Source organism: Zootoca vivipara, chromosome 16 (assembly GCF_963506605.1).
Source record: "Zootoca vivipara chromosome 16, rZooViv1.1, whole genome shotgun sequence".
Classification (NCBI taxonomy): Eukaryota; Metazoa; Chordata; class Lepidosauria; order Squamata; family Lacertidae; genus Zootoca; species Zootoca vivipara.
The window spans coordinates 20,411,356-20,439,084 of NC_083291.1; the positions used below are offsets into that span (position 1 = coordinate 20,411,356).

Here is a 27,729-nt window from a genome sequence, read left to right on the forward strand (position 1 = left end):
CCTGAAGTTGCTGCAAGATGGGCAGGACTCAAGAGGCAGCAGAAGGATAGTGTGAGCCACGGGCTGCCAAGGTAGGAACGTCAAATGTTTGTGACCCACAAGATAATTGTGCACGGGAAGGAGAGAGGCAGGCAAAGGCTGCATGCGGTACTGAATCCATCCTCAGACAATGGAGTTATACTGCAGGAAGAGGAAGGAAACGGTGGGCAGTTCCATTACTGGGAAAAGAAAGTTGCTATGACCTACCGTATGTTCCAGGAGGAAAGGGTGTCATAAGGGGAGGGTTGGCAGAGAAGCTTCCAAGTTGTGCTTTCTTGAAGGATGTTATTTTGACCAACCCTCTCTCTGCTTCTCCTCCTCCTTTGTGCCTCCAGCTAGGGAAGGAAAGGAAGGCTTTGTCTCTGATCTGGAATGATATTCTTTGCAAGCCCTTGAGGGGAAGGTGGAAGGAAGGAAGAGATCTTCAGGAGCTAAAGCTTCATTTCGCTAAAGACTCGTAACAGTGAAATCATGAGGACTCCACAGCAGGTAGTACAAACGCCAGCTTTTCGCTCTGTGCTTTTTATTATTTTACCCAATTGCATTTCCTCTTCTGTTTGTGTATCTTCCCACCTGGTACATGTCTGTGTGCTGCAAAATAACTTGGGCCAGGGTCAGGCCTTTCCTAGACTTCTGGCATTGAGATTTTCCGTTGCGAGTTTTGGAATGCAGAATTTGAAAGTATTTGTTTTCCGGATCCTGATCCACAGGTCAAGAATGAATTTTGTGTGTTTTCAATGCCAGGCCCAGCTTTTTAGGACAGATTAATTAAAGATTAAGATGGTAGTGCATTTGAGCATGTACAGAATGCCATTCCACCCCCCCTGGATCATCTACAGCCATACTAGGCCAGAGGCTGTCGTTTTATGGCAACACCTCTCTTTTTAGAAATTAAGCAATGGGTATTCTTAGAATAGTTTTGCTCCAAGAGATATATGAATGCAATGTTTTCTTTACTTTTTAAAAAAATTGCCACTTTTTGTTGATGCACCTGTGCAGTCATTATAGAGTAGTCTATCAAATTTCCTTATGTCCTAGTTTTCCAAAGATTTGATTTATGTCAAACATACACTCCAACTGTCCCTGTTTATCTTGTTTTCTGGTACCAGTCTCTTGTAGAACGCTATAACTCTTTTTCCGTTTGGGGAGATGCCAGAAATTCCTTTTAACAATTTTGTTAGCAGGCACACACATGCACTAGAGTTTTTCAGGTTGAGCCTGCTTTCCTAGGTTCCTTGATGTTGGATATTTGAGTGGTGGGATAGATGCATCTCGACTCTGTACATGTTCTCACACTTACATGGTTACAAAATTCCAGTGTCCTGCCCCACACCCAGCGACCCTCCCACCCCACAAAGTAGAGGCTTATTTGGACAGTAAATATTGTTGCTTTTTACAGTGGTACCTCGGGTTGAGTACACAATCCATTACGGGGTACCATTCACACCCCAAAAAGTACTCAACCCAAGTGGTGCTTTAGCGCATGTGCAAAACGCAGATAGAGAGCTTCTGCGGATGCGCGCAAAACGCTTCTGCTTAACTTGAAAATACGCAACCCGCAGCGAACACAATCCAAGGTATGACTGTACAGTGGTACCTCTACTTACGAATAACTCTACTTACGAATATTTCTACTTATGAATGGAGCTCCGTCCGCCATCTTGGATGCAGTTTAGATAGGAATTTTTCTACTTACGAATTTTTAGATAGGGTTGCTTCTACTTACAATTTTTTTCTCCCAATGCATTCCTATGGGATTCGACTTACAATTTTTTTCGACTTACAAATGTGCGTTCGGAACGCATTAAATTCGTAAGTAGAGGTACCACTGTATATGGTATTGCCAGATGATCCGTGGTGGATTGTATTGGATATTAAATATTGCATTAAACGTCTTTGCATTTTAAAATGCAACTTTCAGGATACAGGTTGGAAATTCCAAAATGTGCAATTGTGGGTGCAAGAGAGAGAGAGAGAGAGCGCTCAGGCAGCGATCCTTGGTTATGAGAATGGGGTTTTAGAGATTCATAAGGGTATCCATATTTTCTTCTTTGGAAATGTTGCAGGGCGAGTATGAAAAAACTGCAAGTTGCAACCCAAGGTAAGTTCTGGAAGTCTTGAAATCATTCAGATCTCTGTTGGGGCTGCCTGCAGTGCACTTGGGCATTGCGGATATTCTGGAGCTATTTATTTCTCCAAACGAGTGAAGGTACAGAATGGGTCGCATACGGGCAACATAATTTTTACGTGAATTTGGACTTTTCTCCCTTAAATAATAAAAATGTAAGGATGTCATTGTGCATCCCCACCCGCACCTCCACAGGGTTTGTAGTGCCTAAACCCGATTCTGGATTTGCATGAAGTCAAGGAGGGGTTGGGGGAGGAAAAATCAATGCAGTTTGCACAACAGCAAACTATTGCATGGGAATGAGAAGGAAATACCTTAAGAGGGGGAAAGTGATTGTTTAAAACAACGGCAGAAGTTTGAATGAAGCAGAAGTGATGATGATGATGATGATGATGATGATATATTGTTCTACAAAGTGATGTTCCAAACACTGTAAGCATTTCATGTAAGCATTTTCATGAATATATTCTATGTGATGTGAAGAGAAGAGCACAACCACATCCCCTAAGTGAGAAGAAGTGATGGCTCTGTTTTCACATACTTTTTCCCCCTTCTAATTTCAGGCAAATGAGGACTCAGGAGAGGTTGTGAAAAGACATCAAAAAGCCAAAATCATGTTCCTTTGTGCTCTGCTGTTCATCACTTTCCTTGGCCTCCTGCTAGTCATTATCTTCACTGCTGTTACACGTAACCTAGGTACTAGAATACCCCTTCCCTCTGACTTACTCTTTTCTTGTATATACAGTGGTACCTCGGTTTAAGTACACAATTGGTTCCGGAAGTCTGTACTTAACCTGAAGCGTACTTAACCTGAAGCGAACTTTCCCATTGGAAGTAATGGAAAGTGGATTAATCCGTTCCAGACGGTCTGCGGAGTACTTAAACTAAAGCGTACTTAACCTGAAGCTAACTTTCCCACTGAAAGTAATGGAAAGTGGATTAATCCGTTCCAGACGGTCTGCGGAGTACTTAACCTGAAGCGTACTTAACCCGAAGCGAACTTTCCCACTGAAAGTAATGGAAAGTGGATTAATCCGTTCCAGACGGTCTGCGGAGTACTTAACCTGAAGCGTACTTAACCTGAAGCGAACTTTCCCATTGGAAGTAATGGAAAGTGGATTAATCCGTTCCAGACGGTCTGCGGAGTACTTAACCTGAAGCGTACTTAACCTGAAGCGAACTTTCCCATTGGAAGTAATGGAAAGTGGATTAATCCGTTCCAGACGGTCTGCGGAGTACTTAAACTAAAGCGTACTTAACCTGAAGCTAACTTTCCCATTGAAAGTAATGGAAAGTGGATTAATCCATTCCAGACGGTCTGCGGAGTACTTAAACTAAAGCGTACTTAACCTGAAGCGAACTTTTCCATTGAAAGTAATGGAAAGTGGATTAATCTGTTCCAGACAGGTCCACGGAGTACTTAAACTGAAAGTACTCAAACCGAAGCGTACTTTTCCGAGGTATGACTGTATGAGGGATTTCCTCTTATCACTTGTTCTCTCCCTTTGAAATGTAGGCAGCCAGTGGCTGGGACCAGTGGCTGTGTCCACACGTAATGCTAAACCATGGTTTTAGCACAGCGTTGGGGAATATGGGGCCATCCAGAAGTCGCTGGACTACAACACCCATCACACCTGACCATTGGCCATGCTGGCTGGGTCTGATGGAAATTGGAGTGTAACTGCATAGTTCCTCAACCCTGATTTAGTGCTAGGTCGACAAGTCAGCACAAGCCTGAGCAAAACATCGGTTTTGCACACTCCCCTGTCCTCCCTACAGCCGTTGCCTATTCTCTGCTAAACGTTGCCTCTACATTTCTCCAGAAACATGCAACACTACAACATGCCTTGCATTCCTGCTGAGGTTGCTGAATTCCCACAACAACACCATTGATCCCTGTGACGATTTCTACAGCTACACTTGTGGCAACTGGGAAGCTAACCAAACGCGGGGGCTAAACATGCCGTTGGTGAATGTCTTTGATGTGCTCTTGGAAGAAAACCAGCTGATCATGAGGCGGCTCTTAGGTAAGGAGAAGAGACAGGTGGTGGCTGCTGTGTTCGGAATCCTTTACTGACATCTATTGTGGCGGAGGGACGGGGACCCATTCCAATAAGACTATAATTGTACGTGTCAAGCCATCATCCATCACAAGAACACATAGGCACCACTAGCACTAATAATATTCACCCTATGCCATCATAAGACGGTTCACCCAACTGCTGCATCCAACCATCATTAAAAGAACCATACCTTGTGCAGAACCATTTCAGATGTTAACTTTTGATGTGGTAATGCCACCACTAGGTAATATTTTCCTGCTGTTTTGATGTGGTGAACCAAAATGTACAGTGGTACCTCGACTTACGAGTGCCTCGACTTCCGAAGGTTTCGACTTCTGAAGTCCGCTAACCCGGAAGTATTTTCACCCGGCACACGCGGTCTGCGCATGCGCAAAGCACAAAATTGCGCTTTGCGCATGCGCAAAATGGACGCTTCGACTTACGAAGTTTTAGACTTCCGAAGAGCACCGCGGAATGGATCGCCTTCGTAAGTCGAGTTACCACCGTACTTTAAGGGGAAGGGAGAGGGGTCGTTTTGAATATATACTGAGCCTAAGCACATGTGACTGTACATGCCCATATACCCATTCCTTTTTATTCCTGCTTATATTTATTCCTCCTGCCCCCTTCCTTCCCTCTGATGTCTTCCTCACTGTCAAAAGTTAGATCACATGTTTTGCAAGTTTAGGGACTTGTCCTTTTCTTTATCATGGAACTGTTGGCCACGTTGATTGCACTATTCTAAGTGAACGGCTAGAATTCTTATAGCTAATAAGAAATAGCTAATTTGTTCTACGCTACATTTGAAATTCGGCCCCATCATTACCACCCATTGCATTCTGGTCCTCGTTGCCCTTTTAGCACTGTCAGGTCACAATTCTACAGTGACAGTAGAAGCCACAACTGGCAAAATTCCCCATCAGGGTCTAGACTTCAGAACTAGCAATGACATGTCCCCTACTGCCTTCTTGCCAATGTAGAATGCAGCCCATCTTGGCTATGTATACAGTATGGACAGAGGCAGAAGAGAGACTGGTCAAGAGGCAGGACGACTAAAAGCGGCATTGGTTCTGTCTCTTGATCAGACTGCCAGCATTGCTGTTCCACTCTGCATTCTATCTTCTGCCATCTCCAGGTTAATTTGCTCAGCCTGATGCAGGCAGCTTGTTAACTTCCAACTGTTTTTTGTATGTTACCTGCCTTCTCTTCCTCAGAAGAGCTACACCTGGGGTTTAACAGCTCAGCAAAGGAGAAGGCCGTACAGTTTTACACCTCTTGCATGAATACAGAACAGATTGAAGCTCTAGGTGCTCAGCCTTTGGAGGAGCTCATAGATAAGGTGATGACTGCACACAGAAGTGAACATATGCCCCCCCCCCACAATTGCACAGATATGCCCTTGAATATATCTAGGCCCACCCTCTTCCTATCAGCAGTAGAATAAAACAACAAGTAAGATGGATAGTTCAACTCATAAACAATCTTGGTCCAGTATACCTGAAGGAGCGTCTCCACCCCCATCGTTCTGCCCGGACACTGAGGTCCAGTACCAAGGGCCTTCTGGCGGTTCCCTCATTGCGAGAAGCCAAGTTGCAGGGAACCAGGCAGAGGGCCTTCTCAGTGGTGGCGCCCGCCCTGTGGAACGCCCTCCCATCAGATGTCAAAGAAGAAAACAGCTACCAGGTTTTTAGAAGACATCTGAAGGCAGCCCTGTTTAGGGAGGCTTTTAATGTTTAATAGATTATTTTATTTCATTTTTCTGTTGGAAGCCGCCCAGAGTGGCTGGGGAAACCCAGACAGATGGGCAGGGTATAAATAATAAATTATTAATATTATTATTATTATTCTGTATCTCACGTCACTAATGAGCTGGTGATTGTTTGGTAGGTTGTATCAATATTCATTTTTGGCATGTATCCACAAGACACCAGCATTCCTTACAATGTGCCCTATCCTATCTTTCTACCCTTATTTTCTGTTATATCTCAAGTTGAGGCTAATACACCTTTTGGCATTTGCTCTCATTTGTCCTTGTTACCTTTATTTCTTCCCCTCCTTCAGTGCCTCCCACTATTGAAATTTAGATTGCAAGACCTTTGGGAAAAAGGACTTCTCAGTTTGGGTTTTTGCTAATCTGCAAAGTGCCATGCATATTGATGGTGCTATAGCAATCACAAATCTTACTCTCCTTTTCTGTAACTGATACGGTGATCATAACGTTCACATCAGCCAAGCATTGATTCCTCATGCATCACTCAGGTGGGATTTATTTGAAATTTTGGAAAACCCAACTCAATTTTTGTCTTTGCTCAGATTGGTGGCTGGAATATCACAGGAACCTGGAAGGAGACAGATTTTAACCAGACTCTTCAGATACTCATGGGGAAATACAATACGTTCCCTTTCTTCAAAGCCTTCGTGGGACCCAATGCCTCTGATCCCAGCACCAATATTATCCAGGTAGGGAACGCCAGGAGGCAAAAGTTAGATGTCAGAGTTGGATCCTGAGAAATTCAGCCATATAGGGGAACATTTTAAAAAAGTCTTCTGCCTGAAGTCCTGCACAGCTGCTGCCAGTCAGTGCATGCTGTGGGTGGGCAGAGTTCTGGATCTGTTTTGTGTTTTAGAGAATCCACAAATCTACCAAACTGAGCCAAGTGCAAAAGAAACAGGGCTAGAATTAAAGAACAAGGCACCACTGACTGGTCATATTCAGAGTCTAGCTCATGGGTAGGCAACTTAAGGCCCGGGGGCCGGATCCGGTCCAATAGCCTTCTGGATCCGGCCCACGGACGGTCCAGGAATCGCCGCGTGGATCGGCATGGGGATTCTGATCATTAGGGCTGTGCCATTTCCCCCCCCCCTCTCCCTCACACACACCGCGGTGGCGCCTCCTCCCTCCCTCCTCCTGGCTTCTCCCCGCCCTGCCTAGAGGAGGAAGGGGGCTGGGCTTTGTTGAGCCACAGTTGGCTAAGCACCATTTTAAGCAACCCCTCTCTGGAGCCAGCCCTTTCGCACCGCTCATCGCCCCCTGCTGCCACCGTCAGCCTCTGCCACTCACAAGGTAAGCAGCCACCGGGGCTCATCCGGTGCTGTGGAGAAGGGAGGGGAGAGTCGGGTTCCCCCCCCCAAAAAAAATATAGTCCGGCTCCCCACAAAGTCTGAGGGACAGTGGACCAGCCCCCTGCAGAAAATGTTTGCTGATCCTTGGCTAGCTCTTTGTTTTTAGTACTCGAGTTGAACTGAGCCCACAAGCCTTTCATCCAACACTTTATGCCTGGTTAGCTGCCTTCATTTCAGCAGCCTTGTTTAGCATTTAAACAACTGCGAATCAGAAACCAATGACCAGGTCCAGAGCTGTCTACCTTTCAGTGCTGTCCAATACACAACCAAGCATACAGAGAGCTGAGAAAGAACAAGTTGTGGTACAATTTGGACTTGAGTTGATAAGGGAGCACTGGGGCCAGCGGCATAGGAAGCCGCTCGGACACCCGGAGTGGCAACCTGCTCTGTAGCGCGCATGTGCAGTGTCGCCCCATAGCGTGCATGCGCAGCATTGCTACGGAGCGACGCATGCACGTTACGGAGCGACGCTGCACATGCGTGCTACGGCCACAGCATGCTTTGCTTTTTCCTGCTGGGGCGGAGATGAGGGGTGGGCCAGGGAGGGGCGTCAGCGGCCCTCTGGCCCGCCCCTCGCCTCCACCCCAGCAGGAAAAAGCAAAGCACGCACTGAGCAACTGAGCGAGCAGGCAGCCGCCGAGCGAGGGTTTTTACTGGGTAGCGGGGCTCGGCTTGGGAGTCGTGGGGGCGGGCACCGAGTGTCACCCCCCTCCAGGGAGGTGGCACCTGGGGCGGACCGCACCCTGTGCACCCCCTTGCTACACCCCTGACTGGGGCAGACCCCACTGTATACGTGTGTGCAATGTGCATACATGTCAAATGACCCTCTGTGCAAATGCAATTGAAAACAGCATGCGCTGACATGGTAGGCTTTTGCTACGGGCCCTGCTGTTTCTATTGGAGGGATTTCCATAGAGTTCACTATTCACCGTATTCCCCTCCCCTTATGAGTTGCAACTTTGACATCATTAAACCCCCCCACAATCTTCTGGCGATTGATTTCTTTTGTTATCCCATCTATAAAGACACTCACATTTATTCCGTCTATGTCTTCCTCTCTCAGATTGACCATCCAGAGTTTGAGCTGCCTCCAGAAACACAGTTCAAGAAAACAGGAACATATTCCAAGGTAAAATGTCAAGTCCTACATGTAATTGAAAGTTGGTTCACGGGTGGACCATTTCCACAGCCAGCCTGCCTGAGAAACCACCAGGGCTGTCTTAAGCGCCCCTGGTGCCGTGGTGCGATGGATCCCTCCGGCGCCCCCCCCATCCCGTTTCCCAGTGCGGTGGGTGGGCGCAGCGCGGCTGCCACAGGCGCTGCTGCGCGGCCGGCGAGCAGGCACAGCACGGTTGCCGTGGGCGCAGCTGCGTGGCGGGCCGGCTGGCCAGCGGGCCAGCACCGTGGTGCCCTGCGCCACCCAGCCTGCACGTAGGGCCGGCCCTGGAAACCATTGTTTGGAAAAGTTATGGAACTGCTGAGAATTGAGGAAGTGTATTTGCATGTGCAAACATTTCCTGTGGACATGGATGTAGCCAGGATTTTTTTTTTGGGGGGGGCAGGCCTTTTGTTATGGGAGGCAGCAGAACCTCAGGAGGAGCGGCTCCACCCCCATTGTTCAGCCCGGACACTGAGATCCAGCTCCGAGGGCCTTCTGGCGGTTCCCTTACTGTGAGAAGTGAGGTTACAGGGAACCAGGCAGAGGGCCTTCTCGGTAGTGGCGCCTGCCCGGTGGAACGCCCTCCCATCAAGGAAATAAACAGCTATCTGACTTTTAGAAGACATCTAAAGGCAGGCCTGTTTAAGGAAGTTTTTAATGTTTGGTGTTTTATTGTGTTTTTAATATTCTGTTGGGAGCTGCCCAATATTATTATTATTATTATTATTATTATTATTATTATTATTATTATTGATTTAAAGGGGCAGCTGCCCCTCCCTGCCCCCCTTGGCTATGCCCATGCCTGTGTGCCAGGGCTGCTAGTCTGGAGGTAAATAGAAATTCCAAAAGCAACACATATGGGGAAATCAGGCCAGAGTCAGTTTGGCCTTTACAGGGCCAAATAGAACTGGATTGGCTGGGGAGTGTCACCTGATCCTGGTGGAACTTGTATCTTCAGCGCCATCTTCTGGCCACCAGCTGCGGCCGTGCTTGAAGAGCAGGAGGTGGCAGGCTAGCTGCTCATCATTTAACAGGTTGACCTTGTGGGACAGAATATAAGATGCTGGGGTCCTACTGCCAGGAACTTGATTTTAGACCCCAGGCGACATATGCTATATTATTATCTATTTATTTTTACCCTGACAGGACTCGAGGCAACTTACAGATATAAACAGGATAGAAAAACCCATCGTTGAAATGCAATTAAACACTGATAGAATTAAAACATATATAAAATCTGTTTAAAACATACCAATAATGACAATTAAAAACAGCACAGAACTCGCCCTGGATTTAAAAGCAGTCGGTTCCCAAAAGTCTGGTGGAACAAGGAAGTTTCTTCACCTGCAAATAGGGAGCCTGTCTAGCTTCTCTAGGGAGGGAGTTCCAAATTCTGGGAGCAACTCTCTCGTGACCCCCACCAAACATGCCTGTAAGGGTTGCGGGACCAAGAGAGGGGCCTCCCCTTAAGATCTCAAAACCTGGGTACTTCGTATGAAGGAATACGGTCTTTCAGATAGCTTGGAACTAAGTTGTTTAGGACTTTATAGGCCACAACCTCCCCTTTGAATTTTGCCCAGAAACAGACCGGTAGCCAGTGAAGCTGTTCTCGCAAGAGTGCCGTATGCTCCCTATAACCAGCCCTGGCCAACAATCCAACTGCAGCTCTTTGAGCCGGTTGAAGTTTCCGAGCACTTTCCAAGGGCAGCCCCAGTTATATGTAAGAGTGCTTAACCTTAAGTACGGGTTGAGTTCAAGGACAGGTGGATAGTAAAGGGACCTAGGGAGGGGTAGGGGGTGTCTAAAGAGTTTTATACTTTGGTCTAATGGATCATCAAATGCCTCAAGAGATGGAGATTCTTTTTGACAGCAAGGTTTCATTTACAGGTCCTGCGTCTGTACTTCCAGTACCTCACAAAGCTAGGACACCTGATGGGAGGGCGCACAGATGTTACCACCACTTACATTGCCTTGGCGTTCTCCTTTATCTCCAACCTCCAGAAGGCAGTTACGCCCTTGAAGATGCGAAAGGAAAAACGGATGCTATTTTACTCCACTACCATCAAGGAGCTGCAGGTATATATACATCCTGCAGCCATACATGGCGCTGTGGTCTAAACCACTGAGCCTCTTGGGCTTGCCGATCAGAAGGTCGGCGCTTCGAATCCCCGTGATGGAGTGAGCTCCTGTTGTTCTGTCCCAGCCCCTGCCAACCTAGCGGTTCGAAAGCACGCCAGTGCAAGTAGACAAATAGGTACCACTGCGACGGGAAGGTAAACCATTTCCGTACACTCTGGCTTCCACCACGGTGTTCCATTGAGCCAGAAGCGGCTTAATCATGCTGGCCACATGACCCACAAAGCTGTCTGTGGACAAACGCTGGCTCCCTTGGCATGAAAGCGAGATGAGCACCTCACCCCGTAGTCTCCTTTGACTGGACTTAACCGCCCAGGGGTCCTTTGCCTTTTACTTTTTAGTGGAGAATAACAAATATGTCAGGTGGTATTCACCCAACAAGTCCCGTCAACAGATATCCTGCACAAGAATGTCTGGTTGCGGCATTCTTTCCATGTATCCCAGTGCCCCCAAAATTGGCTTGCTGTGTGTGTGTCCGGAGAACTCCAGAACAGTACGTGGGGGGAGAGGGCATCATTCAATCTGGCAAGTTGAATTTCTGGTGCTGATGGCACATTCAGCACATTGTGTTGTTGAATCCAATCCAACCAGTTAATCATGGAGATCTGATGAAGGCTGGCTGCCCTTACAGGACATACTGGTCTTTTTCCCCCTGAAATGGTTCCATTTTTTGTTGTTCATGAGTAATCTATATTATAATGCACTAGGAGGTTTGTGAAATGACTGACAGTGATCAATTGAGTCTTCTTTACATCATAGAGAGGCAGGCTAAGTAGAAGAAGCATGGGTCTGGGAAAAGGAGGAATCAGAGGTAGCCTTCATTCAAAAAACTGGAGAAGAGGCATACAGTCAGTGGAGGAGTACTTCTGCCTTCATGCCTCGCTTAAAGCCCTAAACGGCCTCGGTCCTATATACCTGAAGGAGCGTCTCCACCCCCCATTGTTCAGCCCGGACACTGAGATCCAGCGCCGAGGGCCTCTGGCGGTTCCCTCGCTACGAGAAGCCAAGTTACAGGGAACCAGGCAGAGGGCCTTCTCGGTAGTGGCGCCCGCCCTGTGGAATGCCCTTCCATCGGAGGTCAGGGAGATGAACAACTACCTGACATTTAGAAAACACCTAAAGGCAGCACTGTTTAGGGAAGTTAATCTGTGATATTTTAATGTATTTTTGTATTTGTTGGAAGCCGCCCAGAGTGGCGGGGGAAACCCAGCCAGATGGGCGGGGTATAAATAATAAATAAAATAATAATAATAATTGTGGGATTCCCAGAGGCATCTAGCTGGCCACTTCCAGATTAGAAGGATCTTAGGTCTGCTCCAGCAAGTTTCTTTTGGTTTTGCACTCATTATACAGTAAGCCTGCGACTTTCGTGCATTTAACTTGTGCGCATTCAGCTTTATGCATATAGCATAACAACAACAACAACAATAACAATAACAGCAGCAGCAACAACAATAATAAAAAATTAAAATAAAAAAGGGGGTGGGAAGTGGGCAGGGTTCTGGAAAAAAATGACTTTGGCAATCCTGCCTGCCATTGAACCCAGTGGGTTTTGACTATATGCGATTTTGGCTTTAGGCACAATCCTTGGAGCATAACCCTCGCATAAGTTATAGACCTACTGCATCTTACTGAGACAATTCCCAATAAGATTTTAGTTCTAGTTGCGAGGGTTGGGTGGGTGCTTTTTGTTTTATGGGCTTCATCCAACTAAATTCTGCTTCCAGTAGAGTAGACCCATTAATGGGCCTAAGTTCATCATGTCCATGCACTTCATGGGTCAACTCTGAGAAGATTTCCGTTTACCTCTCCCATTTGCCCCTACAAGGAAGTATGCACTATTGAACTTTCACACATGAACATAGGCATAGGATCTGATTGCCCATTCCTGCACATGGTGTGTTCTTCATTCATTCATCCATCCACCCACGGTATGAGCCTTTCACTTCAACAACCATTACTAAGCAATGCCAACTGGGCATTTTGTAATTCTTTTCCCCTGTAAAATCATTTAATTCTGTTTGAAACTCTTTTAAGGAAAAGGCTCCTGCCATTGATTGGCTGTTGTGCCTCCAGGCTGCTTTCTACCCGGTGCAGCTGAACATCTCTCAACCAGTTGCTGTGCATGACATGGAATATTTGAAAGGGATGTCGCAACTAATTGGAGAATGGCAGCACAAAAGGTGAGGAGTTGGTGTGTGGTACTACAAAGTGGTGTGCGGTGATTTTGTTGTTTAGTCGTTTAGTCGTGTCTGACTCTTCGTGACCCATGGACCAGAGCACACCAGAGGCACTCCTGTCTTCCACTGCCTCCCGCAGTTTGGTCAAACTCATGTTCGTAGCTTCGAGAACACTGTCCAACCATCTCGTCCTCTGTCGTCCCCTTCTCCTAGTGCCCTCCATCTTTCCCAACATCAGGGTCTTTTCCAGGGAGTCTTCTCTTCTCATGAGGTGGCCAAAGTATTGGAGCCTCAGCTTCAGGATCTGTCCTTCCAGTGAGCACTTGGGGCTGATTTCCTAATGGTCAAAGGCCTAGAAACGATGCCTTATGAGGAACGGCTTAGGGAACTGGGTATGTTTAGCCTGGAGAAGAGAAGGTTAAGGGGTATATGATAGCCATGTTCAAATATATAAAAGGATGTCATACAGAGGAGGGAGAAAGGTTGTTTTCTGCTGCTCCAGAGAAGCGGACACAGAGCAATGGATTCAAACTACAAGAAAGAAGATTCCACCTAAACGTTAGGAAGAACTTCCTGACAGTAGGGGCTGTTTGGCAGTGGAATTTGCTACCAAGGAGTGTGATGGAGTCTCCTCCTTTGGAGGTCTTTAAGCAGAGGCTTGACAGCCATCTGTCAGGAATGCTTTGATGGTGTTTCCTGCTTGGCAGGGGGATGGACTGGATGGCCCTTGTGGTCTCTTCCAACTCTATGATTCTATGATTCCTTCAGAACGGATAGGTTTGATCTTCTTGCAGTCCATGGGACTCTCAAGAGTCTCCTCCAGCACCATAATTCAAAAGCATCAATTCTTAGGCGATCAGTTTCATATATTTTGTAAGGGAATAGGGCCAGAAGTGCCACTGGGTAACTTAAAACCCATTCTCTTAGGGTTCTGTAAACCTCATACCCAGTGCTATTTTTCTGGAAAAAGAGGCGCTGGAGCTCAGCATGAACTTCTCCCTTGTTCTCTTAGAATGGCAATGGCACCCATCTGAGAGGTGCTGGAGCTGGGCTCCAGTGAGCTCTGGCTGAAAAAACCTCTGTTCATACCTGTGTTCCTGCACATTTGAAAGACACCTGTGATGAAGAGAATCGCACACGTCCTATTTTATTTTATGTTTTTGCAGGGATGTACTACAGATCTACATGATACTCTACCTGGTTAGGAATCTGTCCCCAGCTCTTGACAGACAATTTGAGGAAGCTCATCAGGAACTGACAGACAAGTTGAATAGTAGGGCAACAAACTCAGAAATGGTGAGCTTAGTTCCTTTATCTCCCATATTCTAACAGTGAGCTGGAAGTTCCGCTTAGAAACTTCCACTTGGGCATTAGGGGCAATGGCACTCAAGGAAGGGATGAAAGGCTCAGCCACACTTCCTGTTGTCCCACTGCTTTCCCCCATGGAAAACTGCTCTTTAGTGCTCAGTTGGAGCAAACAGCAATTTGGGTTTTCGCAGATGGATGTTTGCTCCAATTAACGCCAAGGAGCGGGTTTTTGCTCAGAAAGGAGCAGGGCAAGGGGAAAACTGCTTGGACTCGTGTCTAAAAAGTGTGCATCAAGCAGAAAACCACCTGGACCCATGCTTTCTAGGGACAACAAAAGCGGATGTGTGGACAAGCCCCAAATGTAGAACTTTTCAAGGAACCGAGGATCATGGGTTGAATGGGGCCACAGAAGTGTGTGTGTGCATGCATACGGGGGGGGCATTTTTGGTTCAGCATTTACTCTCGTTTTCCCAAACTAGATATTTTAATGTCATCACTGTAGGGGCATGGGCAGCTGCAGCAGACCCTTGCGTAGCTCTTATTCATCTTTGGACTCATTCAGGAGACCTTCCCAGTGGATTGTGCCATGTGTCATCTTTCTTTTCTTTTCTTTTCTCTTTCTTTCTTTCTTTCTTTCTTTCTTTCTTTCTTTCTTTCTTTCTTTCTTTCTTTCTTTCTTTCTTTCTTTCTTTCCATTTTAGGTAAGAGCTGAGCGTTGGAGAAAATGCCTGCATGAGACCAGCATGTTCTTTGGCCCTATACTTGGGAAGATGGTTGTGCAGGAGATTTTCCCCCAGAAGGCCAAGGATCTCGTAGGTATTCAACAATGCCAGACATAGATTCGCTTTCCTTTACCCTGCTGTCCTTCTCGCCTAATATCCTACCTAAGTGCAATGGCTGCTCTTGACTGGTCTGGGGAGAACACATCCTGGCAGGGGGAATACCGCTGGAGAGTAAGGAATTCACATCCACTACTCTATGCTGGACCATAAAGAAGGCTGATCGCCGAGGAATTGATGCTTTTGAATTATGGTGCTGGAGAATTATGGTGCTTTTGAATTATGGTGCTGGAGGAGACACTTGAGAGTACATGGACTGCAAGAAGATCAAACCTATCCATTCTGAAGGAAATCAGCCCTGAGGGACAGATCGTGAAGCTGAGGCTCCAATACTTTGGCCACCTCATGAGAAGAGAAGACTCCCTGGAAAAGACCCTGATGTTGGGAAAGATGGAGGGCACTAGAAGAAGGGGACGACAGAGGATGAGATGGTTGGACAGTGTTCTCGAAGCTACGGACATGAGTTTGACCAAACTGCAGGAGGCAGTGGAAGACAGGAGTGCCTCTGGTGTGCTCTGGTCCATGGGGTCACGAAGAGTTGGACATGACTAAATGACTAAACAACACACTATGCCAAGCATGGCTTAGGGTCACCTTGATTACTCTGCTCCTAGGCATCTACATTTCCCAGACCTGTTTTTTTACAGCATTTGCTTCTCCTTTCCCACCTGCTTCGTATCTGTTCTGTATTTCTAGCTGAGCTTCTACAATCTCTCCATCTCCTGGCTGTTTCACCTAGGGTTTGAAAACCTGCCTGGTTTTCTCTGCCCACTCGCAAAGCCCTCTGCGCATCGCTTATTGCTTGTTCTGGTGGTTCCTGTATAACTGATGCAGGAAATCTATGTCTAGATAAAATGCAGTATCTGTCCACAGCAATGTTATCCTGATGTGAGCCGGCTGTGCTACCTTTATGAGGACGAAGTGAAGTGCACAGTGGATTCTGGCCTTGTTTGTGGCTCTGGAAGATTTTAACATTGTATGGCATGCCAGGCTATGTGGGCTGATATAGTACAGTATGAGGTTGAATGGTATTGAATTGATGAGGCAGGTTAACGAGCTCAGTAAAACAGGGGGCATTCCCCTACAGCAGGAGATAGGTTCTACGCTTATGAGAATATTTTATTCTTTTGCTAGTTCTGCTGTTTCAAATGTTCCTTTTATATTTGACTTCACTCAGTAATGCTTTCTTTCGAAATGTTTAAGATAATTTTTTTGTTAACTTGGCTCTGCTAAATGTGCATTCTACAATTTACCTCCTCTGTAGTGGTTTTTTTTAAACAAATGTGTAGGATATTTTAGTTTCCTGTTAATTATGTTTGAATGGATGTTAATTGTCCTTAAATGTATACTTTATATTTGACTTGCTTCAGTAATGCTTTGTTCTGGATTGTTTTATTTTGATGTTTTAATGTGGGTTGTAAAATGCTTTGAGATTGTCCCCCCTTTAAAAATATAAAGCAGCATAGAAATGAAATGAATAATAATAATGCCAGTGACACAACATTTCTATGGCAATGACTTTGGCTGAACCATAGTTCAGGGTCATGTGCAAAAGCCTCAGAATTATGGCTCCCCATTTCCCCTTCCTGTACAGGATGAAGCTTTTGCTTCCATTTTGACTAAACACCATTTTTTTTTGTTATGTATGGGTGGCGCTGTGGGTTAAACCACAGAACCTAGGGCTTGCCGATCAGAAGGTTGGCGGTTCGAATCCCCGCAACGGGGTGAGCTCCCGTTGCTCGGTCCCAGCTCCTGCCAACCTAGCAGTTCGAAAGCACACCAAAGTGCAAGTAGATAAAGTAGATAAAGCTGTACGAAGGCTCCCTCGGCCAATAATGCGAGATGAGCGCCACAACCCCAGAGTTGGTCACAACTGGACCTAATGGTCAGGGGTCCCTTTACCTTTACCTACAAACCCTGAACTCATGTTAATGTTAACTATGGCTTAGGGAAACAAGACAGGATCAGAAATGTTTGGCACTAGTCAACTTAGTTTTCCTTAAAGCAGACCTTTTGGAATTAAGAGCCCTAAATTAGTCATGTTTGTTTATTTCCCTGGGTCTGCTCTGAATAAAACTTAATTGAATATGATTTAAAGTTAGCTTCCCCCCCCCCCAGAAGATTAACCACAATTTGTCCAGGTTCTGTAAATAATTACAGTTATAATTATAATATTTTTTATTATTTATACCCCGCCCATTTGGCTGGCTTTCCCCAGCCACTCTGGGCAGCTTACAGAATATATAAAACATAATGACAAACAGCAGTTACATGAAAACCGAAGCAAAACCTTCCAGTCCTTTCCTTGCAGCTGCATGGGAGGCTCGTCAACCTGATGTTTGTTCCTGTAACACTAAACTATGGTGTAGCAATATGTCTAAATGCAACTGATATGTTTCTGTAATTGTGCAATTTCCCTGCTTTCTCTGGCCAGGCTGAGCAGATGTTCTTTGAGATCCGAGATGCCATCCACAGCCATCTGGATCAAGTGGAGTGGATGGGAAGTCAGTCCCGTCAAGAGGCCAAAGAGAAAGTATGTATGTGTGCCTGGATGGCTATCAGGACTATGGTGTGGGTATGAGAATCCAAATCTGGAGAACAGCTTTGTTCCCCGGCTCAAAGTTCTTGCGATCAGTGGTTAGGACCACAAATGGAGCCATGAATGTAACAGGCAGAAGTGTTACCGTAATTTACTGACAAGAGCTGATCATGCCCCTAGTATTTATACTAGTCCTCACTAGATGTCTACTAGTCACAGAGACTGATGTTACATACTTCCTTTCCTTCAGTATCTGAGCTTGAAGCTACAGAGCCCTAGATTGCTCACCAGCCTAAGTCCCAGCAACGGACTCTTAAGGTTTTTGATTCAAGCCCCACAGTCCTTGACCGAGGTCTGCGTACTGCTGAGCTTGCATTATCCACCTTAGTGAAGGGATATGGGAGGTGTATTCTGGAGCAGACCTTGAGTAACAGTCACGTATATAAATCTTAGGAGGAAGAATGTGCTTACATTCCACATTCATTGTCAGGGACTGGACTGAAGAGGAGGAGGAATGGTGGAGATCGCTCCCCCTTTCTCTTTCCAGAGAAGGGGAAAGCAGTATCAAATTCCAGCAGGGCTCTGAGGAAGATCACAGGTCAGACACAGGCGAACAACAGAGTTATGAGGTGTTAGGAGAAGGGGGAGGCAGAGTAGACAGCTGACACATCACTGGAAAGCATAGCTGACCCCCCTTCTCCCAGAATGCGGCATTCGTTAAGAAAGGGTGCAGAGACAGTTGACCACTGGTAGACACCGTATTGGAAAATGCTGTTGTTAGGGAAGGAGAGGGAAGGAGCTCAGTGTGAGCAACTCCATTAATGGGGAATGACTGGATTTCTTGGTGTCTCTTACCGTGATGACTGAATAAACTCATTAGGAAGGACTATCTTTGTTTCCTCCCTGCTTCTTGCTGCCACCGGGAGAGAGAGAGAGAATTCCCCAAGCCTGACATTCATGTATACAATTTAAAAGGTGCCATTGGATGTTGAAAGCGAAACAACACCAGTCCTCTTGATCGTTTTCTTGTATTTTTAGATTTATCGCCTCCAGGTGGAGATTGGCTATCCAGAGAGCATCCTCCAAACAGATGAAGTTGACAATGAGTTTCAAGAGGTGGGTTGATCAAACATTGCTTGCAATTCCATGGTATTGCCTCCTGAAAGATGGTTCCCGTGGTACAGGAAGGTTTCAGTTTCACTGCCCTGGAACTCTTGTTTCATGCTTCTCCAGTGACATTTGAACCCAGCCTGTGGCTACTATCTCATTGGCTCCTCCCCAAGAGAGTTGAGTTTCCGAAGACATTTTCCTCAAATATTCCTCAACCGTTTTTTACGGCGTCTGCCGAACCTTCCCACCCACACGCGCACAGTAGGGTGCTAGCTCTGGGGCACTGTGGGGGAGGGATGCAAAATGGTGGCCAGGCTGCCAACACAGTTAGGGGTAAAGAAAGAAGCCATGCGGCCACCATTGGTAATGGCGAGAGATCCTCTCGTTAAAGTTTCAAAGCATCCAGCGCAAGAAAAACAGGAAGTAGGCATATTTTGTTCATGTGGGTCTGGATACTCCAGGAATTTACAGTGGAGTTTTGGAAGCTTCAACCAGACCATTTTTTTTGCTTAGATCCTACCGTAACAGTCTGGTGATTGGAGGATTTTTTCACAGCATTTTCTTAAATCAGATGAACATGAAACCATATTCAGACAAGCCTGCCTGATACACTGCGTACTCAGGTTCCACCATAGCTGCCAAGTCTCCCGCTGAAAAATGCGGGATCAGCAGTTGCGCGGCACCGGAAGTCGCTTCTACGCATGTCCGGACATGCGTAGAAGCAACTTCCGGTGCCGCGCTACCCATGTCTGGGCACCGGAAATCGGGCGGCGCCAGGACCCAAAATGGAGCCTGCCTGTCAGGTAGGAAATCCGGGGGATTTACGGGATTTTTTCCAATCCGGGCTGCCAGCGGGAAACGATTTAAAATACGGAGGTTTCCCGCGAAAAACGGGAGACTTGGCAGCTATGGGTTCCACACTGGAGCAGCTAATCTGTTTATTAATAGTTGCCTTATGAGTGAAATATGTTTGTCAGTTTACAAAGCAATCCAAACCTGCAGTTTGCTGTGCAGGGTGGGAGTTGGACAAGGCAGTGGGGTCCTTCTGCCAGTAGGTTGTGTGTGTGTATGTCTCTGACTGTGCCCATCTAAACTATTTGATCGAACCTATTGCAGGTGATATTCCCACTAGCATATACGTACTCTGAAAATGGAGTGTTGAGGGGGACGGGGGTAGGCTAGTCAAGGATCTGTTCAATCCAAAGTCAACCCAGCTGCCTGCAAGTTATGGAAATGGGCCCAGTCCAGGCCTCTTCATTGCAGTGCAAACCAGAGTTTTTATCCACTATGCAAGCTGCGTGCCAGAGTTTTGGATTGTGTCCTCAGGGTGCTATTAATCCACATCAGGTTGTTTCGTCTTACTTCCGCTTGTCTTTCAGTCACTATTATATTTTATTATTGCGTTCCATAGTTTTATATTTTGTTGTATTTTAAAATGACTCGCCTACAATATATTCAATGAACTTTTAGTGCTTTTTTACGCACCTGACTTTTACATTTTGTCTGTATATTAAGAGTGGCAATAAATTTTGTTCCGTCTCCCCTTCTAATCCTATGGCATGGTTTTTCCTTCAGCTGGAGATTTACGAAGATCACTTTTTCCGGAATGTAGTTGCCTGCCTGAAGTCTCTGAGGAAGAGATTCTCCCTGAGACTCGTCAATCCCCATCTACAGGATGAGTATGTTCTTCTTGTACGATGAAGGAGAGATTATGTGAATGCAAGGCAGACAGCGAATCATAACAAGGAGAAGCCCCTTCACTGTTTTGTGGATTCACTCCCATTCTACGTTTCTTGTTTTAATATGGAGAGTTTCAAAAATTAATTCCAGGACTGGCACATTACAATTTGCTACAGCATTAATTATCCATCTTTCTACTAATTCACTAGCACATATATGTGGTAGCATCCAGATCTTTTTTTACACTGTAATTGAACCTATGTACATATGTGATTTAGCTGGCAAATGCTCTGTGGTGTGAAGAAAGTCCAGCAGATTGCTAACTCAGTAGTGCCACTGCTGAAACAAGATCAAATAATTTGGAACTGCCAAAAGCAGCGAAGTCGTTCAGATAGGGCTCATTTTAGAAACATCCCTGAATCGGATATACTTAATGACTTAACACTTGGTGTCAGGAAGGGGAATATGAGAGAGGACTTCAATGAAAAGTAGTCACATATGAGATAACTTCCAGTGATGTGAAAGCTCCCATGCTAGCTCATTCACAATTGCAACTCATCCCTTGGTGTTTTGGCTATAATGTAATGAGTGCATCTCTTTTTGAACCTGTACTTTAGTGTTACTACAAGGGTGAGACCAGTTGAGTAGGTGAGGAGGAACGAGATAGGGAATAAAAATCGTGGCCCAAGTCATTCCTGCCTTCAACATCATCTTTTCTTTTCTTTTTTTCAAATAATTTTATTCAATTTTCCAATTAACAACAAAACAAAACAAAAAAGAACAAATCTTTTATACAATACATCTTAAATTCCCCTCTTTCGCCTTGCTCTGTCGAGCTGTGACTTCCCTCCCTCCCTTCATACGGTTTTCTTGTTACCTCCTTTTTTGCAGTTCCTTATTATCTTTTTTTCAGTCAGTTCGTAGGATTTATTTCAATCCTGCAAGTGTTTTTAAACTTCTACAGTTTTTCTCCATGTAATCCACATATTTACTCCAGTCTTTTTGGAACCTTGTCTCTCCTTGGTCTCGGATCTTGCAAAGTCAGTCTAGCTAAATCTGCATAGTCTATAATTTTCATCTGCCACTCTTCAATTGTTGGTAGTTCCTGAAGTTTCCATTTTTGGGCTAACAATGTCCTAGCCACGGTTGTCGTGTACATAAACAATACTTGGTGGTCTTTCATAATCTCTCCTCCCATAATCCCTAACAAAAATGCCTCCGGTTTTTTGGGAAAGGTATATTTAAAGATCTTTTTCAATTCGTTATATATCATCTCCCAAAATCTTTTAACTTTTCTTAATGTTCTATTCCAGTTGGGAAATTCCCCTGTGGTCCGTCCATTCATACTATTCACTGAGACGTCACGCTGTCGTTTTCCCTGCTGGAATGTTCCGCAACCCTTTCTTCCACACCGAGTTTCCCAGGTAAGGAAAGTGGTGCAGAATTGATCGCAGAACTGCTGCCCTTCCATTGCACTATGCTGCAAATAGCGGTTAAAAAACACACCTGCCAAAGCAGTTTGATCAGAAAGTCTAGTGAGATAGAAATGTGGGCACAAATAATCTCTCCCATGCGTATCTTCAACATTCTGAAAAACACTGTAACCTTACTTAGAATATGGAGTCATGGAGGTTTCGCTAAGCCCTTGTCTTGTGTGTTTTTCAGTGCTGTGAACTTTGGAGCCATGGGGTTTTTCATGGCGCACGAACTGCTCCACTCCTTCTACGATTATGGTATGTAGTGAGAAGGCATTGTGGATAATCTGCTGCACCTTCCATTCTTTGAACTTGTGGTGTCTTACTTCCCTAAGTGCCAGAACAACTCATTATTACCCAGCTGTTCTGTGCGCTGAAACCCAAGGCACCAATTTCTCAACTGCAAAGTGGCTTTGGAAGGAGGCAATTTTCATTGGAGAAGTAACAAGTAGGGGGGAGGTGCTTAACCCTTCTCCCAGCAACACACCCTCAGGTTTTGTCTGCCCCTTCCACCCACCCAAAGCCTCCTTAGCTCCAGCCAGAGTTCCAAACCCATGTTTATTTCTTCACCAATGTGGATCTGGAGCCCTAGCAGTGGGGAACATGGCTAGGAGAGGGAAGGGGAGAAAGCAGCTTTCTCCTGGCCACCGCACGTTGCCCCTTCCCAGTGCTGCTTTGCAGAGGTGAAGCAGTAGCCAAGGCTTAAGTACATCGGGTACCTCTCCAGTTAGCAATTCTGAACCAAAAGTGTAAAATGCAAACTGACAAGCTTACAGATTCTGAAGTTAAGACAAAATTGAAATCTACTGAAAAACCCAGCAAGTTAGAAGGAGACGGCTTCACCCCGGTATGGCTCCCCTTTATCACATACACAGCCCAACAAGACAATGACAAAAATCCACCAACAGCATACAAATCAATATGGCTAACCTGACCCAAAACACCCACCCACCCCACTCACACACGAAACAAAGACCACCACAGCCAACCACAAATGAACAACCGAATCCTAGGCCAACCCCAACATCTCTCACCACTAAAGGAACACAAGCGAACAGCAGAAAACCTACACAAGCGACGCTGACAAAAAACCCCACATATATTAAGCAAAATAGAAACATCGTCACCCCACCCCCATGCCACCCCCACCCACCCTTCCCTCATCTACCTCTTTCCCCCTTTTCTGCCCAATGTCTCAACAAACGAAACTGATCTGCAAAAATGTTACGAGAGACATTGCGCATATTTCTGTAAATCAGGAAAAACTTTAATAAAAAAACCAAAACAAAACAAAACCCAGCAAGTTCTGTATTGACCCCTTTGCTTCCCTTTTAGTTGAAACCCCTCCTATCTTGGCACTCACAACCACCTCAATTAAATGGAGGAACAAAAATAGGATGAATGAGATCTACACACACACACACACCCCGGGCATTTTCCATTTTTGATGATGTCATAACAACTGAGCTCTGAATGGTAAATGGTTTGTGTAGACTCTGTATTTGCATAGACCCAAGGAGAAGCGAAGTCCAGCCTTGACTTGTTTGTAACCACATAGATCAAGCATCCCCAAACTTCGGCCCTCCAGATGTTTTGGACTACAATTCCCATCATCCCTGACCACTGGTCATGTTAGCTAGGGATCATGGGAGTTGTAGGCCAAAACATCTGGAGGGCCGCAGTTTGGGGATGCCTGACATAGATGATACAGTCCCCCCACTTTTTTCCCTGGACTGTAGAGTACAGAGCTTATACTGTACATGTGGGTCTTGCTTCACCAACATTCACTATGAAAAAATTCACTTAATCCAAACATGAGCAATTAGTACCCAAAGTTCGCTACACACACTCCACATTCAGATAACCAAGCAGGGAGCATTTTTTCCTTGTTTGCCTTTTGCTGGTTGACTGAGGAACGGGGGGGGGGGGGGGGAGCGTTCAAACAAACCAGAGAGCATTTTTTTCTGGGCTTCTCTGGTTTATTTTGTCTTCTGGAGGGCAAAATTTAATGGTCAGGAACGCATTGATAATTTCCCCATAGGAATTAATGGAAATCATGGACGCATTATGTGAACTCTAGCCTAGTGAACAATTTCCAGGGAACACATTGCTGGTGACCACCCCTTGGGACTTAACCATCCTGGATTTCCTTTTGGTTCGCAGTGTTACCCGAGAACTGTCTTGCCTGTGATATGAAAACACTGGCACAACGTATAGACTGTCTTGTGAAACAGTACGAGAGCTACTCCCTGAAGGGCCACAGCATCAATGGCTCTTTCACCCTCCTGGAGAATGCAGCTGATACTGGGGGACTTGCCATGGCTTACCAGGTACCAAAATCTGATAACCATCAGAACTTGCAGGTACTCCGCAGTCCTCACTTGCAGACCCCTCCTCTTCCACGCTGTTTTCTCTCTCCACGTACCTTTGTTGCCACTGTCTCTTAGGTGGTCTTTTTCACATCACCCCACTATGGTCCGCCTCATTTCTCATTTCTCATTTCTTCTTTTATATCTTCTTGCTAAATCCATTTGAACTACCTTTCTTAATTGTTTACATACCCTACAGTGAGTAGGTATTTTTGTTCCCACGCTTTCATGGATCATAATTTATCATAATTTATCATCTTAAGAGTGTTAGTGCCTGCTCTCAATGATGTTGTCCATTAGCATTGCTGCTAGATGTTTCACCTTCAGCTTAAGAAAAACTGGGTGGGGAGATTTTCATTCGGAGACACAATTTAACCCAAGTACAGTACAAGTGGTTTGGGTACAGTGCTCTTTTGGAGTGAAAACTCCATGTAAAATGCCAACTTCTTTGTGATTTTGAATTTATGTATGATAATAATAATAATAATAATAATAATAATAATAATAATAATAATTGATTTATTTATACCCTGCCCATCTGGCCGGGTCTCCCCCCCCCCCTGCCACTCTGGGCGGCTTCCAACACACATTAAAATACATTAAAATATCACAGATTAAAAACTTCCCTAAACCACTGAAGTTCTCTGGGTGCCCTAGTGCAAAGGAGGCTTCTCATTCAGAGGATGCTGTTGGAAAGTCATGCATAGGGAAATGTATTTTGAGATTTGTAACTGAGATTTCTTTTCTCCCCTTTGGCCCACAGGCATATAAGAACTGGTTGGAAAAACACAGAGAGGTGAAGAAGTTACCTTGGCCTGAGGTCTCACACCACCAGCTCTTCTTCATGAGCTTTGCCCATGTAATGTAACCTTTTGTACCTTTTCTTGCTTCTTCTGTTTTGCCCTGGCTGGATTTTAGCTACATCAATCCCATCTCAGTTCTCACATCTTTACACATTGCCTTCATGCTTTTTGGAAACTAATTTTTGGTAGGGCAACAGCAGTCGCTCTTCATTTCTCCTGGGCTTTTAAAACTGTTTTTGCTTCCGATGTAGTTTGAGAACAATTAGAAGATGCAGCATTTTATATGATAAAAATAATTTTGAAAAAATAGTACAGCACACTGAAGTCAGAAAGGAATTAATTTCACTTGTTTTTCATCTCTTATTTGAGAGTAACTGCATCAAATGTAGTGGGGTTTACTGAGTAGATCTGCATGGGAATTCTAATCTGGGGTAGTCATTGTGAAAACTGAAGCAGGATAATCTTTATTCCGGATTAGTTAATGCATAAAACCTTTTGTCTGTCCATTGTCAACTCTCGCTCTTCCCACCACCTGCATGAAGCTCCCCACAGATTACCCTTTAAGAAATATGGCTGACAGAAAAAAAATTGTCTACTTTGGACCCATACAAGCCACTGGACTTAACAACATTTATACATGGGTGTTTTCCACCAGTGTAGGTTTTGCTGCTCAGAGCTGGCTTAACATCTTTTCGAGTAATGTTTGAAGCCTGACGAAAACCTCCAAGACTTGTTTCTTTGATGAGAGACCATGGTGGAGACAGATAACTAAAACGAACATGGGTAATTGCCCCTGTATAATACCACCCCAAAGAGTTGACAGTTATTTGGGTGCTTCTCTCAAGGCTAGACTTTCCATATAATGTAAAAGAAGACCTTAACTGATCCAGCTATCAGGGATTAAAGGTCCTATTTTACGTTACATGAAAGTCAATTTGCTCTAGAACAGTGTTTCCCAACCTTGTGCCTCCAGCTGTTTTTGGACTACAACTCCCATCATCCCTAGTTAGCAAGACCAGTGGTCAGGAATGATGGGAATTGTAGTCCAAAAACAGCTGGAGGCACAAGGTTGGGAAACACTGCTCTAGAATATGTGTGGTTCCTCTGCCCCCAAACTTTCTACCCCACAATGAAAGCTGAGCAGAAACGTGGCATGGAGGAATGTGAAGGAGGAGAAATGGCTCACTTGTTAACCACACACCTATCTTCTCTGCAGGCAATGTGTGGCCACCAGAGCCCCGAAGGACTGCAAACCTTCTTGCACAGAGATCCACATAGCCCCCCGCCACTCCGTGTCCTTGGGTCCCTAAGCAACAGCGAGGATTTCTCCAGGCACTTCCACTGTCCAAGTAAATCACCAGCAAATCCAGCTGTGAGGTGCCACATCTGGTAAAAAAAAGGATGCTGAAGAGCATGTGGGACTGTTGGTGCAAAAAGATGGGAGACAGGCACTGAGGGCTCATGTGGATTCAGTGGTGTCAGAGATGTGCGCAGCAGCCACTTACCCCATTCCTTCCATGTGAAATGCCCCTTCTTCTGCCGCCACGTCCATCCAAGTGGTCAAGGTGGAAGAAGATGCCATCCTTCCATCAAGAAGGAAGAGAATACGAAGAAGATACTGTGTTGCAGAAATTTGCTACTTCTTAAAAACAACAACCCCTAAATGGCCTTAGGGACGACTTGGAACTGAAGATCAGTTGGCAAGTCTCTGGTGACTGTGTTTAGTGGCTCTTTTCTAATCAAAGATGAAAATAACAGTGAGAGACTTTCTGAATAGCATAACCCGGGCTATTTTTCTAGAAAAAGAAGTGCCGGAACCGTGGACACCTCCTTTGTTCTCTTATAATGGCTATGGCGCCCACCTGAGAGGGCGCCCACCTGGAACTGAGTTCTGCCAAGTTCTGGCTAAAAAAAAGAGTCATGACTATAACCACATGGAACAATGAGACACTAAGATTAAATTCATGTCAAACATAGGGTGTGCTAACTGTAGTTTAGAATCCAAACCATGACCTAGTTATTGGTGCCACAGGACTTCTTGTTCTTTTTGCTGTGATAGTCTGTCTACCTTTCATTAGGGTGGTAAATCTGTGCCTGTACTACTTCAGAATGCAAGTAAGGGTTCATGTGACTGCTTATTCTCCATACAAAAAATCCATATAGAAAACTAGAACAGAGTTCCATCTTGTCTTCTCCTTTACACACTACAGTGGTACCTCGGTTTAAGTACACAATTGGTTCCGGAAGTCTGTACTTAACCTGAAGCAAACTTTCCCATTGAAAGTAATGGAAAGTAGATTAATCCGTTCCAGACAGGTCCGCGGTAGTACTTAAACTGAAAGTACTCAAACCGAAGCGTACTTAAACCGAGGTATGACTGTAGTTTCATAAATTCAGGGATTATTTTATATGAAGGAGTATTCCATCATAGAAGTTTGAAGTTGTACCTCACCCACAAGTTGACTGCTTCATTGAGAACTAGGGCTGCCATGGTTTGATCTTCTAAATCCTCAAGGGCAAGCCATAGTTTAATAGTTTATTTCTTTATTTGCTTTTGTGTCCCCTCAGCTTCATAAGTCTGCCTTCACGTCTGTGGTGTACTGACAAAAAAAATAGTGCTAGCTATGGTTTTGTGAATTTAAACCGTGCTAAACTATAGTGAGGAAACACCATAATTTCAAAACCCACTTCAAATCATGGTTTCGAACTCTGATTTCCTGACTGTTAATAAACCATGGCCTGTCAATTTAGACATCGTACCAAGCCATGAAAAGTTAA

At 45.2% G+C, this 27,729-nt stretch overlaps 1 protein-coding gene across 5 annotated transcripts; it reads left to right on the plus strand.

Annotated features, from left to right (window-relative positions):
- KEL (Kell metallo-endopeptidase (Kell blood group)) lies at positions 1 to 27,729 on the plus strand. Of its 5 annotated transcripts, XM_060268738.1 has the most exons (20): positions 114 to 247; positions 375 to 528; positions 2,106 to 2,140; positions 2,731 to 2,863; positions 3,991 to 4,194; positions 5,445 to 5,569; positions 6,544 to 6,690; positions 8,417 to 8,482; positions 10,400 to 10,588; positions 12,686 to 12,831; positions 13,995 to 14,124; positions 14,838 to 14,948; positions 17,410 to 17,508; positions 18,553 to 18,630; positions 20,200 to 20,303; positions 21,618 to 21,728; positions 21,970 to 22,037; positions 23,943 to 24,109; positions 24,912 to 25,007; positions 26,168 to 27,729. In XM_060268738.1, exons 4-20 carry the CDS (start codon positions 2,782 to 2,784, stop codon positions 26,342 to 26,344), a joined length of 2,100 nt encoding a protein of 699 aa, XP_060124721.1. In that variant the 5' UTR covers positions 114 to 247; positions 375 to 528; positions 2,106 to 2,140; positions 2,731 to 2,781; the 3' UTR covers positions 26,345 to 27,729. The 5 variants fall into 5 exon arrangements, with proteins under 5 accessions (XP_034952999.2, XP_034953001.2, XP_060124720.1 ...); XM_035097108.2 differs by lacking the exons at positions 114 to 247; positions 2,106 to 2,140 and adding an exon at positions 1 to 71; XM_035097110.2 differs by lacking the exon at positions 2,106 to 2,140 and having other exon boundaries at positions 97 to 202.

Excerpts from the sequence above, each read along its gene's own strand:
- KEL (XM_035097108.2), top strand. Across the intron at positions 18,631-20,199 it reads TTGACAATGAGTTTCAAGAG|CTGGAGATTTACGAAGATCA; the intron begins GTGGGTTGATCA and ends TTTTTCCTTCAG. Across the intron at positions 20,304-21,617 it reads AATCCCCATCTACAGGATGA|TTGGGAAATTCCCCTGTGGT; the intron begins GTATGTTCTTCT and ends GTTCTATTCCAG.